Source organism: Brassica rapa, chromosome A08, assembly GCF_000309985.2.
Source record: "Brassica rapa cultivar Chiifu-401-42 chromosome A08, CAAS_Brap_v3.01, whole genome shotgun sequence".
NCBI lineage: Eukaryota > Viridiplantae > Streptophyta > Magnoliopsida > Brassicales > Brassicaceae > Brassica > Brassica rapa.
Window position 1 is genome coordinate 18,102,007 of NC_024802.2, and position 17,329 is coordinate 18,119,335.

Below are 17,329 nucleotides of genomic sequence, written 5' to 3' on the forward strand. Positions count from 1 at the left end.
TAAAAAAAATTGGACTACCAAAAAAAGGAACATGCACTTTGGTGGGTTTTGATTCATTTTACTGAGAACTTGGGTCTTCTCTTTGCTCAGAAAGATCTCGCTTGTACGTCATGTAATCACGAGAATTGAGCTGCCAGCCTGCCAGCCTGCCACTTCATTGTTTCGCCACTGAAATCACTGATAATGAATAAGTTACAAAAAAAAACGTTTAATCATGTAGTACTAGTATCCGGTATCCCATTTCCTCTAGCAACCGGATGCTAGTTAAAGTTGAATGGGCTGGGCTTAATTGAATTTATAGAATGTAGCGTTTATAAAAGATGGAAGGCCCATAAAAAGTCCAATCATGTGTTAACAATCATGACACAACATCCACGACTTGTCGGCTCCTAAAACCCTCGTACAATCACACTATAGCTTTGGTTTCGAGTTCTCGTAATTTCCCGAAGTACATTCAGAAAAGAACAGCAAACTAAAGATTTTCCTTTGCCCTGCCTGCATCGCACGATGGAATTCACTACCGCCGACGTGGAAAAGGTGTTTCTATTCGACCACCTTCGCAAAGGATGTGAGGCTCAGTACGCTAAGGATCCTCTCGATTCCGATGTTTGTACTACACTACTACTACTCTCCTCTTCATCATATTATTTCTACATATTAATCTTCACTCTCGTTCATGATAACTGTATGTCATGTGTGGATACTAATCACTAAATGTCGAGTAGGAATTTGAAAAATCTTGAAATTTTATTTTATTATGTGTTATTATTACTTCAGACTTGGAGGATAATTATTATTGATATTAGTCTCTCTCTTTGTGGTGATATTTATCTACAGAATTTGCTTAAATGGGCTGGTTCGTTGATTGAACTTGCTCAGTTCCAGACTGTTACCGACGCGAAGGTGATGTTAAATGGTATGATATCTTCTTCAAAGTTTTGATTTTAAAATAATTTTTTGCTCCCATTCTTTATTACTTCTTCTGTGTAGATGCTATTTTCAAGTTGGAAGAGGTATTGACATTGAGTCCAGGGAAGCATCAGGCTCTTTGGTGTCTTGGCAACGCCTACACTACCCAAGCTTTTCTTTTTCCTGATGCTGATGTAGCCAAAGGTCACTTCGATAAAGCCGTTGATTATCTCCAAAGAGCTGAAAATGAGGTAAATCTTCAAATTTTATGGGCTTTTAAAAAAAAAAAAAAATTGTTACTGTTATAAGTGTAGTTAGACAAATGTTTTTTTTTTTTTTGGTTTAACAGGATCCAGGTAATGAGATATATCGCAAGGCCTTGGATGTTGCAATAAGGGTACTATTTCAACTTCTCATTTTCAGAGTCAATCTTGGTGTCATAACATTATCTCTCTGTATGTATATTTGTTTCTGATCTCTGTGTTTTCACTTATTTCAATAGGGCCCGGAAATACTAATGGAGCTAAATCAGAATGAAATGATGCAGCAGGCACTAGGTGGAGGAGGAGGAGGTCCATCAGCTTCATCAAATGCTACCGTAAGTTATCACTTTGTTTTGTTGAGTTCTTTACTGTATTTTTAGCAAGTTGTTGAGAAGTTAAAGCAGAAAGTGAAAGAAGCTCTCATATAAAATTTTTTTTGTATGTTTCGTTCTTAGCTTTTTCAGGGCGGTGAGAACATCAAGACGAAGAAGAACAATGACTTCACGTACAATGTATGCGGTTGGATCATTCTAGCCTGTGGGATTGTTGCTTGGGTTGGCATGGCAAAAGCCCTTGGCCCTCCACCACCTCCTGCTAGATAAAGCCCGTAGTTGTGTGACTGGCATTCCACAAGTTTGCCGACCAGATCATGTACACCTCCATAGAATTGTTTTTCTTTACTTAGTTACCAGTATGTATGTTTATTAATTTTTGATTTCCTGGAACTATGTATGAGTTTTCTTATTTATATAAGATAAATGAATAGCGTAAGTGGAGCTCTAGAGAGGTCAAGAGTAGGTTTTTTTTTCCTTTGCAACTGATTAATCAAATCTTCTGGCAAATAAAAACTTACGATTTTGCTGTCACAACCACGTATAAATGTTGGGGAGTTCGTCAATGATTATATGAATAATAATTCATATGCAAATGAATAGTTGGGTAAATGAATTTTATTAAAGTTTTGACAAAAAAATGAATTTTATTAAAAATTCGACCAAAAAAATGGATCTTGTTAAAATTTATGTATAGGTGGGAGAGCTTGTTTTATATTTTCTGAAAGAGAGTTGGAGTTGGTTCTAAGATTAAAGACCACAAAGTTGTGGCTTCTATTACAAGAGAGGGCCCAGACTCTTGAGAAAAAGAAACTCTTGGACTATAATTTAATCTTTGTTTGGATACAAGCAGTTGAAATATCAAATATCTTCTGATCTGATGATTCAGAAAGCTCTTCTTGATGAATTGTTACATAATCTCAAAATTTGAAGATAGAGTAGGTCTTCTCTAAGGATGTTGATAGCTACCGAGCTTTACCACTACTCTTTTAAATGGAACTGAAGGTATCATTCAAACGGGTTTGATTAGTCATAGGTTAACCGGCTTGCAGGCTCGGTTAGGCCGGGTTTTTAAATTTCACGGATTGAAGAAGCAGTAATCCTAATAGTGTGCAAGTCTTTTTGGTCAAAAAGTGTGTAATCATAAAGATGAAAATATTATTTTCAACCAAGTTACTGTATACGTAAGTCGTAACAATATCTCTCTTAGATTTGAGAAACCTACGATGTGAATGTCCTTAAAGAATCCATATTGGGAGTTTGTCAATATTAAAATAATCAAAACGAATAAAAAAGAAAAAAGAACATAGAAAATGAAATGACAGTTTCTTCTTGCAATGATAAGAGACTCAAAATACATGTGTTAGTCATCTGTGACAAAGAAAAAATATATAAGTAGTCATATTTCTTTTATATTTAAATTTTAATTACATAATAAAACTATACTAATATTAAATAGATGAGATACACATTTGAGAGACTATATACCAATGCTCTTAGTATCGTGTGAAGGTAGTCTACTTATGGTATTGATTATAATTACATAATTGAGATTATTAGGAAAGAAGAAAAAGTGGAAGGTGAGGTGAGGGATGGGCTTATCGTGAATGTTTAATCTAGAAATTAGGTTAACTGGCACTGTTGGCCAACTAAAAGCATCCTCAAATATACTCAATAGTGACACTCTTCTTCTATTGGTGTAAGGAAATACAAAATTCTTCAAGTAAACAATGATTCTAACTTGCTTACAAAGTCATAACCACGCACGATATTAGCAATAAAAACCCTACCAAAATCCATCATTTCCTACACTCACACACGCTAATATCACCATTACATTAATCGTATACCATACGTACACACACATACAAGAGAAAAAAAGAGAGATGAAAGATCGGATTGAGCGTTTTGTGGTATTGCCGTTTTCATTGGGGTGCTCAACGCAATCCAGCGTCGCCGTTGCTGCTAGTCATCAACACAAGAAACCAAACCAACTCACTGAGAGTACTTACCTAACTTTCTTCACACACGACCTCGTGTTCTCGTTCTTGTTTTTTTTTTCTGATTCTTTTTCTTTTTCTTTTTCTTTTGTGATTTTTGGTTTTATAAGGAAAAGAAGAAAGTGGCTTGTTTCTAAAGGAAGAGACAAAGATAGAGAACAATGGTGTTAATATCTCAGATGGTATCTACAAACTTGTTCGAAGCTTAAAGAGTTTTTCTCACTTCTTCATAAGTACGTCCTCTTTTACTACTATCTTCTTCTTTTTCTGAGCAAACATTTCGTAAAAATTAAAATTTTGAATTTTATACTACTTTTCAAAAGCAATTTTCAAATGAAGGGAAGAGTAGAATTGTAGAATTTTTATTCCCAAGATTTCTAGTTATTATTTCTCTTATCCTATAATCTAAAATAATGTGTAAGAAACACAACAAAATAGACTAGCTATTCCTTTTGTGTTAAAAAAAGACTAGCTATTCCTTGACATTGATGATGTTGGAGCAAAATTTATGCGTTAGACAATCATATAGCAATGAGTTAAGCTTATGTAGGAGGTGCTTCACCACCAATATTGGTTTTATTTTTTTTGAACACATTGATATATATGATGTTATACATGGGTTTCAACCTCATTTTCGATATATCCATAGTTTAGTTACATTTACAAATAACCAAAGGTAAGAAGAGTAAACATGACTAGTAATTAAATTTTAGCGTAAATATAGTCTTTAAGATTCTTTGGAATCTTAAGCAAGAAAAAAAGGATTCTTTGGAAGATAAACAATACACTTAGTTACGAAGAAAGTACATTGTCATGTGTGGTTTATACGGCAAAAAATGAATATAAATTGATTCATATTTATGAATATATGGGAGGCATGCATCATCAGCCTACATTAATTCGTCTCTGTATATGAGCAGGATACGAAGAGGAGAGGGAGGCGGAGATGGAGATAGGGCTTCCAACGGACGTGAAACACTTGAGCCACATCGGAGTTGATGGAACCATGACCACTTTTGACTTTTGTTCCACCTCCTCCTCCTCATCTTTTCCATTCTCCCGTTTCCATCTCACTGCCGTCTGATTTAACTTTTGCATTCCTAAAGCTTTAAATCAACTTTTATAGTATACATCGTTTTCTCGTTTTTTTCTTGTTTCACCATGATTTTACTGTATATATGGATTGCGATAGAGAAAACTTTCGGCTAAAAAAAATAAACTCAACTCTAATGTAAATGAATTTGTCTCCTTTGCTGTTGTTTAAGTGAATGTGTGTTGATATGTTCTTTTGCCAAAAAAAAATATTTTAAAATTTTGGATCATATATACTTTTAGAGAATGGCTTATACGACATATATACACATTCATTCACATGTGCAAATACATTTCTAATGTCAGAAACATGTTGTAAATGGTAACCATGAAATTGAATTAGTGAAATAAAAATAGATGGAATAATATGAATGGAATCAGTAAAAAAAGAAAAAGAGAAATTTCAAAGAATAACATTTTTAAATTTTTATCACAAAAAATCGTTAATGAGAAAAATGATCAAAAAGTTTTATTAAAAGATAAAAGTACAATTTTTACTTTTACCCTATAGTTAACTAATCTAGGTCTAGGGTTTAGAATGAAGGGTGTGCTTTTGTGATAGAGTTTAATTTTCAAAAAAAAATTATTAATTATTTCAAAATAAAAAAATTCTATTTTTTAGATCTATTTATGTGACAAAAACTTAAAAAAACTATTTGAGAGAATTTCCCAAAAATGAATATATTCATTTCATTCGTTGTTCAAAAAGAAAAATTCATTTTGTAAAAAAAAATTCATTTGATTCATCCTTTATCAAAATTGTAAAGGTATTTTTCTATGTATTTTTTGAAATTGTTGTAGAATTTATGAAATAAGTATTTCATTTCATTCAAATTAACTGATAAAAACATAAAATAAATAGAATAAATCATCAGTGTTTCAGAAAAAAAAATAGATTAAATCATTCTGCATCATTTCAATCTAAAAATTAATCCAGTATTACCAGAAAATTATACACCAATCCAAAACTGAAAGCAAAAAGTAAGCTTAAAAAAAAAAAACAGTAACAGTGAGAATAATAAATGAAAAAAAATAAAATAATGAAAGAGTGTGAGGAAGAAGAAAGTTATTGGGAGTCCCCTGAACCAGCTCATTCCGTTCCCCTGAGGCGATTATGTCGTCTCACTGTCGCTCTTAGTCAAAACGCTTCTTCTCCGATCGGCGACCTCCGACGATTTCTTCGCCGGTCTCTCCCTCTTTGTTTTCCACTTCAGGTAAGTTTGTCTTCTCTTTCCTTCCCCCTCCATATTCTACGGAAAACCCTTTTCTCTTGAGATTTGGGGTTTAAATATGCTTCTGGCCCGAGGAAGTGATCGATTCTCAGTTGAATTAATCGAAATTGTCTAATTGGATTGTAGCATCGGTAACTTTCTCTCCCCCTCTCCCTTCCCTCGTTGGCTTTTGGGGACCATTTGGAAAACCCTAGCTAAGGGAGAGTGGGGGGACAGTGATTGGGGATCAAAAACCTAACTTATTGTCTCTGCAGATAGTTCCCCTTCATGACTGAGATTGTTGCCGTTTTTCATTGATAGCTTATTAGCCTTGTGGTTTTAGTTAGGAACCTTCTGGAAAGTACAATTGACGAATGTGGTTAGGGAAAGGTTTACATTTTGTGTGTTTCTTGACAAGTTGCTGCCTTGCTGGTGAACAACTTGTGGGTCCATTTGAATAAATGCCACTTAGTTTTTTTTTTTTTTTTTTTTTTGGTGTGATGGAGAGAGCAGATGAGAAAGGTTAGAAAAAGGAATACACTTTCTCTATGCCTCTTTTGTTTGTCTGGGTCTGAAACATAGAAAGCTTTTTCTCTTTCGCTGATGTTAAGTTGTTAACTGATAATAGTTGATTAGCTGTGTGTGGTGGTGGTGGTGGTGCTTGAGATTTTGAAAATTCAGAAGCTTCTTTTTCTTTGTTCTGTCTTAATAACTTGAAGGGTGTTGTTTATAAAGGTAGCTGATATACAGATTGTCGAGGCTTCTCTTATTTTGATTTTCGCTTTGGTTTACTATCCCTGTTTCTGTAAACTTGCAGGATTTGTTGGTGGTGTGTGGGTCTATGAAAGCAATCCAGATCTTCAATGGACTGCAACATGGCATCTCCGACGTGGGACTGGGATCATTTGATCATGTCCAATCCCTCAAAGACTGAAAACGACGAGAACCAGCAGCCGTCTGCTGAGTGGGAGATTGAGAAAGGCGAAGGAATTGAATCTATGTTGTTTCCCTGTTTCGATGGCCTCGAGAAAGTCAGTAGCGGCTCTCCCTCCGGTTTCTGGCACTCGCAGTCGACATCAACCAACTCTTCATCTCCCAAAGTCAAACAAACCAACCTTGCGTCAGAAAGTTCCCCTGGAGATTCTTGCAGCAACGTGGATTCTGTCCAGGTGAAGGCTTCCACAGCTGCTGAATCGGATCTTTGTTTGGAACTAGGGAAGCAGACATACTCTGAAGAATTTTGGTGTAGAGACAATAATGACCTTCAAGCCGTTTCTATGAATGCTCGTAAGAAACAGAGCGTTCAAGTCCCGCGTTGCCAAATTGATGGCTGTGAGCTGGATCTCTCATCTGCTAAGGACTATCATCGCAAGCATAGAGTCTGCGATAACCACTCAAAGTGCCCGAAAGTTACTGTGGGTGGCCTGGAACGTCGGTTCTGCCAACAGTGTAGCAGGTAAAAGCCATGATTATTGTTCTGACTTGTGGTTATGTTCATCGCCCCAAGCAGCATCCTCTTTACACGCCTTATGGTTTTACGGTAGAGAATTGAATGAGTAGTTCTAATTTATAGGTTGCATGCCGTCTCTGAGTTTGATGAGAAGAAACGAAGCTGCCGTAAACGTCTTACGCATCATAACGCGAGGCGTCGTAAGCTGCCAGGAATGTTTCCATTGAATCCAGAGAGGGTTTGCAGTAAGAATCTACAACCCAACTTGACTTATTTGATCCCTGATTCTGTCAATCTCTCTCTATTTCAGACCGACACATACGCAACTTTGAATTCAGGGAACTCTAATGTGAAAATGTTTAACTCCTGCCAGATCCAAGACAGCATACAAATATGTTGTGGAATGAGTTGTCTCTAAACACGGAATCTGAAGAAACGTTTGCATGGGATACAACTTATGATACAAAGCCTACACAGATAGAAAGCGGCTTTACTTTGAGCTTCCAGAGGGGCCATGGCCGCCCTGATGAGCAGGTGGTTGCTGGTAGCAGTCGCTCTTTCTCTCCGTATCAAACCTCTGGCGGGTTCCAACTTCCCAGCAAAGGTTTGATATTTTCACTTCTAGAATGGTCATATTGTTGTAATTGTAGATCACTGGTGTTGGAACGGAGTTATATATACATATGTTTTGGAAGGTGTAGGAGAATACTCAGGAGGCCTCAATGAATCGCAAGATTTCTACAGTGCTCTCTCTCTTCTGTCAACGTCTTCGGATTCACGTGGGACCAAACACAATCCCATGGTCGAGTCACAGCCAATACATGGCACTTTCCCTACTCATTTTATGTAAATGCGTAAGGAATGCGTAAGTCACAACTCCATGAGAAAGTCAGGTTGCATCCAGTGGAGTTTCTTTTCAAATAAAAATAAGAATGTGTAACGTTCATTGTTCAAGCTTAAACCCTATACACTGTTAACTCCGGTTCCCTCTACATTTCCAAACTTATTTAAGTCAACTTCTTCTTGGATTCTGTTGTATGTCAACTTCGGTTATTTGATCAGACATGTCTAGTGTTTTATAGCTGTGGTGGTTTCGATGAATGATGCATCTTGTAACAAATTTTTTGAGGTTGCTAAGATAAGAGTGGGAGTTAGCCGAAATGTCAAAGTCCACTAGAGACATACAAAAGCCCCAACCAGCCTACTATCCATGGCAGCATAAACTAATTTTTTATTTTAACTAAAATCAAAATTAACTGATATTTTTACACTTTAGAGTTTGATAACAGTGATGCATCTCCACGAAATTGGATGTAGGTGAGGACATATATACTTGGCAAAATTATAAGAGGCATATCCCTTATATATTAATTGAGGAACATTTGAAAAGATGTAACCTCAATTTTGTATTAATTAAAAGAGGCCCCAATGCATAGGTGTCACTCAATTAGGTAGTCAATTACATTCAATTGAAAAATAAGTAGGTCCACATTCGATTTTTATATGTTGTTAGATATATATAAGTTGGTCAAACTATATGATATAATGATATGATATGATATTTTATTTCCTTAAATAAAACCTACGGAATTACCATAAATGACTAATATATATATGACAATTAATGAGTTTAATAATAAAGATTTGATAACAATGTATATCTCCTCCATCAATTTTTGTTTAATTTTATATTATTAAAATAAATTAAACAATCAAATTAGCTATAAAAAAAAAATTTAGATTTTTTCGTATATGTTATATTTTGAATTTTTAAAAACGATAATAAATGACTAAAACTATTAAAATTATTATGTTAAAAATTAATGATCAATGGTTTAACATTTTTATTATAAGAAGATACACATGACATGATTTTAAAACCATATGAGTAAAAAATATCATTTAATAATAAAATAAATATATATATATATATATATATTAAACACTATATACCATAAGATTACATAAATATTTTAATATTAAAACTTTCAATGAATTTTCAAGAACATTTATAAATTATAAACTTATTAAAGATTTCAGATTGAAAATTTTGTTATCGATGATTTAAATATTTTGTTATAAAACGATATGAACGATCATAGAACCGTATGATTATAAATTCTTATTTAATAAATAACTATACAAAATATACTATTCCTAGAAAAATAGGTTGGTCTATCTTAACTTATATTACACTTTTTATTAAACTAACTATCGAATTGATAAATAACGTACCAAAAAATGTTTTGCACTTTCCTTAAATAAAAGCTACGAAATTACCTAATATGATTAACGTATATGTGAAAATTAATTATAATGAATAATAAATATTTGATAACAATTTTTGTATCTTAGTTCTTTTTTTTAATTTTATATTATTAAAATATATTTAAAAATCACATTAAATATATAATAAAAACATTTACAATTTTTCTTATATGTTATATTTTGAATTTTTCAAAACGTCTATAAATTATTAGAAATTTGAAGATCCCCACTCTGAAAATTTTGTGATCAATATATTTTTTTTTTGTCATAATAAGTTACAAATGATCATAAAATTGTATTAATATGAACTTTTATTTAATATTATAAGAAGATACACATTATTTTAAAACCATATGAGTAAAAAATATCATTTAATAATAAAACATATATATTTATATATATATAGATTATACTATATACCATAAGATTACATAAATATTTTAATATTAAAACTTTCAATGAATTTTCAAAAACATTTATAAATTATAAACTTATTAAAGATTTCACATTGAAAATTTTGTTATCGATTATTTAAATATTCAGTTATAAAATGATATGAATGATCATAGAACTGTATGATTATAAATTCTCATTTAATAAATGACTATATAAAATATACTATTCTTAGAAAAATAGGTTGGTCCATCTTGACTTACATTATATTTTTTTATTAAACTAACTATCGAATTGATAAATAATCTACCAAAATGTTTTTTGCACTTTCCTTAATTAGAATCTACGAAATTACCTAATATGATTAACGTATATATGAAAATTAATTATTATGAATAACAAATATTTGATAACAATTTTGGTATCTTAGTTCTTTTTTTTTTAATTTTATATTATTGAAAGATATTAAAAAATCACATTAAATATATAATAAAAACATTTATATTTTTTCTTATATGTTATATTTGAATTTTTCAAAACGTCTATATATTATTAGAAATTTGAATATTCCCACTCTGAAAATTTTGTGATCAATAAATTATTTTTTTGTTATAATAAGTTACAAATGATCATAAAATATAACGCATATGAATTTTTATTTAATAAATATTCAAACTAAATAATATATATATATATATATAAACACTAATGATTTAAAGCAACAAGATTGGGTGATCAATTTAGTCGTCCAGTTGAAATCTTTCAAAAGTATGTGAAAGACTAAAATCAAAGTACATATGGATTTAGAATAGTAGTTATATTTTACTAACCAAATACCGAAAAAAGCAAACCGAACCGAAACCAATCCGATATCCGGATTGAACACCCGTAATCCAAATGAAACCAAACTATTGTTTCATTCTCCAAAATATAATAAAAATAATAACTTAATCCCGCGCAAGGCGCGGGTCTTATCCTAGTGTTTATATATTAACTGTTCAGATGACTTTCCATTATGATGATAAAGACAGTTTGCGGCAGCTTCGTTTCTTCTCAGAGACGGCATGCAAACCTTAAAATAACAAAACAGATATCAGTTTTTTTTTTTTTTTTTTTCCGTCTAAAGTTTATTTAATAAAAAGTCAAAGCCCAATCCGCATACAAGTCCATACACATTAAGGGAAACTCAGAAATCCAAAAGAAACCTCAAACCCAATACAAACCCTAGGCCCAAACCAGGAGCAGATGTCGGCAGCATTCCATCGCGAGCCGCAGCATCACCTCCGCCACGTCTATCACCGGAAAGCTATCCACCGGTTCACCGATATCAGTTCTCACTACTAACTTTTCAGTAAAACCTCAATAGGCACTGTGCAGTTAAAATAGAATGCAACATAAAGAATTAAACGAGGCTATTATTGCCACGTAGACATCGCACGTCTCTGTACCCAATCAGAATGGGCTGTGACAACGTGCGCTGTGAGAATACCAATTTTCGATCCACTTTTTTTTTTTTAAGGTTTGTGAAGGGTAAAGTTGAAACGAGGACGACCATACATACCAACTCGAAAGGAAATCAAAAACAAATAAATCGAAAGAAAAATTTTCTTCGAGATCGCGATCTTCTTCCTCCCTGATCCATTCAAAAGCTTCTCTTCTCCGGCGTAATCATGGTATACTTCCTCTAAAGTCAACCCTTCCTTTTTGTTAAATCTGTGGAGCTTCTTCTTCTTCTTCTCGTTGTAAACTCCGATCTGCCAGATCTGATTCATGAGCTTAACTATCAATGTTTGAATCACGCGAAGTTTGTTTTCAATTAGCTAAATTGAGATCCTAATTTCGAATCGGATTAGCTGAATTTCTTTTACTCTTTTGCTGTGGTTGTTAGGATGTTCGATCTCCAGCTCCTGTTCCCATCGGATCTCGGCGGCGTGATAACAAGTGGTCATCTCGTTGGGGTCCTGACGATAAAGAGAAAGATGCTAAGGTTGACAAGGAGGAGCCTGAAACTCAATCTGTGCTTGGCAGCAGCCTCCGTGCTACTGACTCCGACGCTCGTGATAAATGGAGGCCACGTCATCGGATGGAGCAGCTCCAGTCCGGTGGACCTAATTCTTATCGTGCTGCGCCTGGGTTTGGACTTGATAAAGGACGAAGTGAGGGTCCTAATTTAGGGTTCGCCGTTGGTCGAGGAAGGGCGAGGGGTACTTGGTCTACTTTCTTTGGCGCTGGAGGATTCTTGAGAAACGAGAGGGTCCCTGGTAAACCTGCGCCTATGTGTCGTTATGTGAGGGGGAAGTTGCTTGACTTGTATAGAAACCAGAAGCCTGATAGGATGCCTATTGATATGGAGGATGTTGACTCTGTAACTCAAGTGGATTTGATCGAACCTCTTGCTTTTATCGCACCTGATGCTGAAGAAGAGGTATGGTTCTCACTGGGGACTTGCTGTGCTTCTCATAAGTGTGTCATTCATGTTTCTGTTTCTTATTTGTAACTAGTTTTCTTTTGTTGGTTTTTTCCTTTCCCATGAGTGTTTTGTAACTAATTTTCATGTGTTTGTGGTCTGGGTATTATATATTTATTTCAGGAAAGCCTTAAGGGTATATGGAAGGGAAGGATCACTGGTAGCGAAGCTCATATTTCACCTGGGGAAGAATCATTAGCTGAGAAGAGTCTGGGTATACAATCTTGTTTTTTTTTTGTTAATTGGCTTCTATCGTTCCTACTAGCGGAATGTAACTAATGCCTCTCTGACTTGACAGGTGAGACAAAAGTGGATGGTGGTTTGCTAGGGGTTGTGAGTGGTGACAGTGTTTCCATGCATAATAGTAATTCAGGTATGTGAATAATAGGTGCTAAACGGGTCTTCTAATTCATGTAGTTTTTAGCTTTCTTTTGAGTCTGTTGGCATTTTAGTGTTCTATATATTTTGACCCAAATCCAAACAACTGTTGCTGTAGGATTACTTGGTAGTCATGGTGGAGGTCTGTGGGGTGCTTCTGAAAGTGATCAAGTTTCTCATGGAAGTCCTGAAGCAGTTAGATCTGGTTTTACTAAATCTTCTGTGTTGAATGCGGGTGAACCCCTTGTTGAGCAAGATTATACGGGAAAGCTGCAGCAACCAGAAATTGAAGTGAATCACTCCGAAGGGACCCTGCCACCTGAGGAGTTTATGTTCACGTACATTGATCCTCAAGGAGTAATACAGGGACCGTTCATTGGATCTGACATTATTTCATGGTTTGAGCAAGGGTTTTTTGGGACTGATCTACAGGTCCGCTTGGCAACTGCTCCAGAAGGGACTCCTTTTCAAGATCTAGGCAGTGTCATGTCGTATTTAAAGACGGAAAGTATGCAAGCCCACATCAATGATCAAATCATCGAGCTAGAACAGACTAGTAGAAAAGCAAATTCGGAGATTGGTTTATCATTTGCACCCGTAGAAGATTCTAATGGTTCAGCCTTAGGTCACGATAATGTTCAAATGAAGTCTAAATCAGAAGCTTATGTGAAACCACCACATCTTGATGACCGAAGTTTCTTGGACTATTCTGCTCAAGATGAAGGTTTGTTATTCTACTGACCTTTTCTCACTTGTGTGCATTTGTGTGGTATAATACATTTCTTTCTTCGGTTTTATATGCTTGTGTAGCCGAATACATTTCCTTCTTTCATAATCATATTAATTAACTTTCTGTTCATGATAACTAAACATACTTTTGTATTTTTTTCTTATTCAGAAATCGTATTCCCAGGAAGAGCTGGAGTTTCTGGTTATGGATCGGCAAAATCCTCTACAAGTATGCATGATGCTTTAATGGGAGTTTCTGGCCACTCTGCTGTTCCTGTTGAATCAGCGAAGGTTGCTACACAAAATCAGAATGAGAACAAGCTGCATCCGTTTGGTGTGTTGTGGTCTGAGCTAGAGAGCAGTAGTACACCAGTTGATCTTTTGCCTAACAGGTCGTATGATACAGGACATGACCAGAAGTATCTTGATCAAGCTCGGGATTTGGATCATTTATTAACTCTCAAATCGCAGCAGCAGCAGCAGCAACAAAAGATTCAGTTGCAGCAGCAGCAGAAGATTCAGTTGCAACAACGTCAACTAGAGCAAGAGTATCAATTACAACAGAAGCTCTTACGGGAGCAACAACAGTCCCATGCTCGGAATTTACATTTTCAACAGATTCTTCAAGGACAGACTCCTGATTCAAGACTTGGGCAGTCGCATGACTTCCATCGACTCAACAATGTTGATCAGATGATATTAGAGCAGCAACTAATGGATGAATTGCAGAGTTCTGGCCATAGATCACAAAATTTTACACCGTACATGGAGCAGCTTGCCGCTGGAAATTTTGGGCAGTTACCACATGAAGGTCATCAAAAAGAGCTACTTGAACAGCTACTTTCCGAACAAATGCAATCTCAATACAGACAGATGCATTCTCAACATGGACACATGCAATCTGAACCAATACGGTCTTTGGAGTACCAGCTACTGCAACAAGATCAGCTCATGCGATTGGCAAATGGAGGGAGGCAAAATACACTATTGGAGGAACTGAGACATATTGACCCTCAACATGGACAATTGCAGTCTGAACCAATACGGTCTTTGGAGTACCAATGGATGCAGCAAGAGCAGCTCATGCAATTGGCAAATAGAGCGAGGAACAATACCCTATTGGAGGAACATAGACATATTGATCCTCTATGGCCATCCAACCGTAATGATCAGCTTCTAGGAGCTCATCCTGGGATCCACCGTTCACACTCTTCTGCGGGATTTAGACCAGTAGACTTTCATCAACAGCAGCAGGGGCCACCCTTTGAGGATCACTTTAGTCATCTTGAGCGGAACCTTTCATATCAGCAACAACTTAATCAGGAATTATTCGAGCAAGGTCTACCCTTTGAGCGATCTACATCGTTACCCAGAAATACATCGGGGCTGAATCTGGATGCAGTAAAAGGTCTTAACTTCTCTGAGTTGCGGGATGCCCAGATGCAATCCTCTGGTAGATTAGGAAATTCTACTCCGGGTTTCAGTCATCAGAATCCCCATATACAATTAGGTGAACCTCATTTTTCAGAAATGGAACCAAGGAAAGAACGCTGGCATGGAGCAGATACACAGCTAGCTGGTGGCTGGGCTGAAACTCAGTTTCATAGACCAAATACTGAAGCTGACCATCATAAAATGAGGTCAGAAATGAGGAGAGCTGGCGAAGATTCCAACTCATGGATGGTAGATGGACATACGGATGAAAAGTCAAAACAGCTTTTTATGGAGTTGCTTCACCAGAGGCCTGGCCATCAACCTCTCGAGTCACCAAGCATGAATCGTGGGGAACCCTATGACAGGATGGCTGCTTCAGGCTTCGGCTTTGCAGACCATGGTGGTAGGCAAAACGCTTCATCTTCTTTTGGGTCGCACACATCTTCTGATGAACATGTAAACGGATTACCAGGAGATAGGAACTATATGGGATCGTTGCAGCGTGATAATTCATTACTTTCTGGAAGTACCGATGGTGGAAGAAAAAATGAAACTAAAGACTTCAGTAATATGCTTGGTATGAGCAAAGACGTGAATGACATCAGAACGTGGAACAATGCACCACCGAAAAAGGAAGGAGCGGGGTTGATGTCATTTGAAGCACAAGACAGAATGGGAAAGCAAGCAGTAATGGATTCCTTGGTTCAAGGGGAGGTTCCTGTTGCTACGCTTGGCAGACAGTCTTCTTCCAGTATCTCTGGTATGTATCTTCCAGAGTTTAGATTTCCTTTTCCCTGAATATATCATGTTTTTTTTTGTTATGGGGGCTTATGTTGATATTTTCTTTCTGCAGAGTCATACAGTGACAACTTGGTTGGAGAAGTTAGAAAGGATAGGTAATTTTGTACTCTTAACGTTTAGCAACCGTAGATTAGGTTAGTAGTAAATCGCCATGTGAGCTCTTATTTGATTAAATGTTTTTATTGTTATAGGTTGGTAGTTCCATCACACGGGCAGGTATCAGTTTTGTTAAAAAGGCCTCCCTCATCGCATGAGGGATTGCTCGAGCAGATGTCCGATGCAACTAACAGAACAGCAGTGGGAAATAAAGGGTCAAAGGCGTCGTTCAGTGAGATGTTGAAGAATAGTAGTAGCAATAGCAGCATGAAGAAAGTGGCAGCAGAGCCATCTTCTGATCCAAACGAAGGAAACAAAGGCGGTGGTGGGAAGAAGAAAGGCAAGAAAGGGAGGCAGCTTGATCCAGCTCTTCTCGGTTTCAAAGTCACTAGCAATCGCATTCTTATGGGTGAAATTCACCGCGCTGATGACTTTTAGTCAATTCTGATACCCTGAGATCCATTCAAGCGTTTCTTCTTCTCCGGCGTAATCATGGTATAATTCGATCTTTGCCTATAAGTAAACCCTTCTTATGTTTTTGTTTCTCTTTGATTTTTGATGGTCAATGCTTTTCTCTTTGTTTGAAATATGAATCACGTGAACATTGTTTCAACTAGCTAGATGAGTCCTAATAATATCTTTACAAAATCACATATTTTTCGAAATTTGAATTGGATTAGCTTACTTATATCTGCATTATTGTGGATTGTTTACTTGATTTTTTTTTTTGTTGAGTGTGAATGAATACTTGATCCGGGATGAACCATTACTAACTACAATCATGGTGGATCCGGGATATGATATTGATTGATTTGGTTATTGCAGAAAACTTACAAAGCTGACTCGCAGACAGGAAAGTGGAGAAGTTTGACAACGTTTATAAAGAGAGGTTTTGTTCCTGAGACCACTACGTGTACGTTTATGTGTATCTCTTTAAGATAACCTGTAAGGAACCATGGTCTGGAATATGAATCATTCCTGTATACAATGTGTATGTTACAGCTCTCTTCCAGATCATGAGGACTGCAGCTAGCGGAGATACGGCATAAACCGAATCACATTCAAGCTAGAAGAATCAAGTTTAGAAATGAATCATTCTTCTGTCTTTCTCTTCTTTTACCGTAGAATGCAACTTTATGTTTACTTGTGCATGCTAATGTAATAAATAGTATTTTCTACAAGTTATCATATCTTCAAGTTAGTTCACTTGGTACGACCCACACGCAGTTGATACCCTCTCTGTATACAAGGAGCAAGTGTAGTTTCCACTAGATCTCGTCAAGTCTTATGAGGTTGATTACTCACAGGTTTAAGGAGTTCTGACCAGGTACAGAGAGATTAAAGGGAAGCATGTGCGCACGTGGCATGATACTCGGGATCGTTAGCCGAGAAATCAGATACGATTTTTTAGTATATCCTTTTTCCGAATTTTAAAATAATAAAAACTTTAAATAACTATTGCTCAACAACCTTAGAAAAGAGCTTGTTCTTATATAAAAATCTCAA

General features: G+C 35.8%; 4 protein-coding genes across 8 annotated transcripts; all 4 read left to right on the forward strand.

Moving 5' to 3' along the window:
• Positions 1-140: 140 nt before the first annotated feature.
• LOC103835403 (mitochondrial import receptor subunit TOM20-2) lies at positions 141-3,509 on the forward strand. 2 transcript variants are annotated; one of them, XM_009111563.3, is made up of 6 exons: positions 141-606; positions 838-916; positions 991-1,160; positions 1,259-1,306; positions 1,412-1,507; positions 1,628-3,509. In XM_009111563.3, exons 1-6 carry the CDS (start codon positions 508-510, stop codon positions 1,772-1,774), a joined length of 639 nt encoding a protein of 212 aa, XP_009109811.1. In that variant the 5' UTR covers positions 141-507; the 3' UTR covers positions 1,775-3,509. The 2 variants fall into 2 exon arrangements, with proteins under 2 accessions (XP_009109811.1, XP_009109812.1); XM_009111564.3 differs by having other exon boundaries at positions 1,637-3,509.
• LOC103835404 (CRIB domain-containing protein RIC2) lies at positions 3,172-4,826 on the forward strand. The gene is made up of 3 exons (XM_009111565.3): positions 3,172-3,508; positions 3,615-3,737; positions 4,425-4,826. The coding sequence occupies exons 1-3, from the start codon at positions 3,391-3,393 to the stop codon at positions 4,586-4,588; spliced, it is 405 nt and encodes a 134-aa protein (XP_009109813.1). The 5' UTR covers positions 3,172-3,390; the 3' UTR covers positions 4,589-4,826.
• Positions 4,827-5,355: 529 nt separating this feature from the next.
• On the forward strand, positions 5,356-8,355 carry LOC103835406 (squamosa promoter-binding-like protein 10). Of its 4 annotated transcripts, XR_004450358.1 has the most exons (6): positions 5,356-5,810; positions 6,625-7,263; positions 7,381-7,502; positions 7,631-7,863; positions 7,952-8,230; positions 8,270-8,355. XR_004450358.1 is itself a non-coding variant. In XM_018653833.2 (5 exons), the coding sequence occupies exons 2-5, from the start codon at positions 6,671-6,673 to the stop codon at positions 8,105-8,107; spliced, it is 1,104 nt and encodes a 367-aa protein (XP_018509349.1). In that variant the 5' UTR covers positions 5,356-6,542; positions 6,625-6,670; the 3' UTR covers positions 8,108-8,354. The 4 variants fall into 4 exon arrangements, 3 of the variants coding, with proteins under 3 accessions (XP_018509349.1, XP_009109814.1, XP_009109816.1); XM_018653833.2 differs by having other exon boundaries at positions 5,356-6,542; positions 7,952-8,354; XM_009111566.3 differs by having other exon boundaries at positions 7,631-7,861; positions 7,953-8,354.
• Positions 8,356-11,397: 3,042 nt separating this feature from the next.
• Positions 11,398-17,029, forward strand: LOC103835408. The gene is made up of 10 exons (XM_009111573.3): positions 11,398-11,591; positions 11,807-12,343; positions 12,509-12,599; positions 12,684-12,758; positions 12,882-13,487; positions 13,662-15,686; positions 15,780-15,822; positions 15,919-16,318; positions 16,649-16,736; positions 16,826-17,029. Exons 1-8 carry the CDS (start codon positions 11,589-11,591, stop codon positions 16,259-16,261), a joined length of 3,723 nt encoding a protein of 1,240 aa, XP_009109821.2. The 5' UTR covers positions 11,398-11,588; the 3' UTR covers positions 16,262-16,318; positions 16,649-16,736; positions 16,826-17,029.
• Positions 17,030-17,329: the final 300 nt, after the last annotated feature.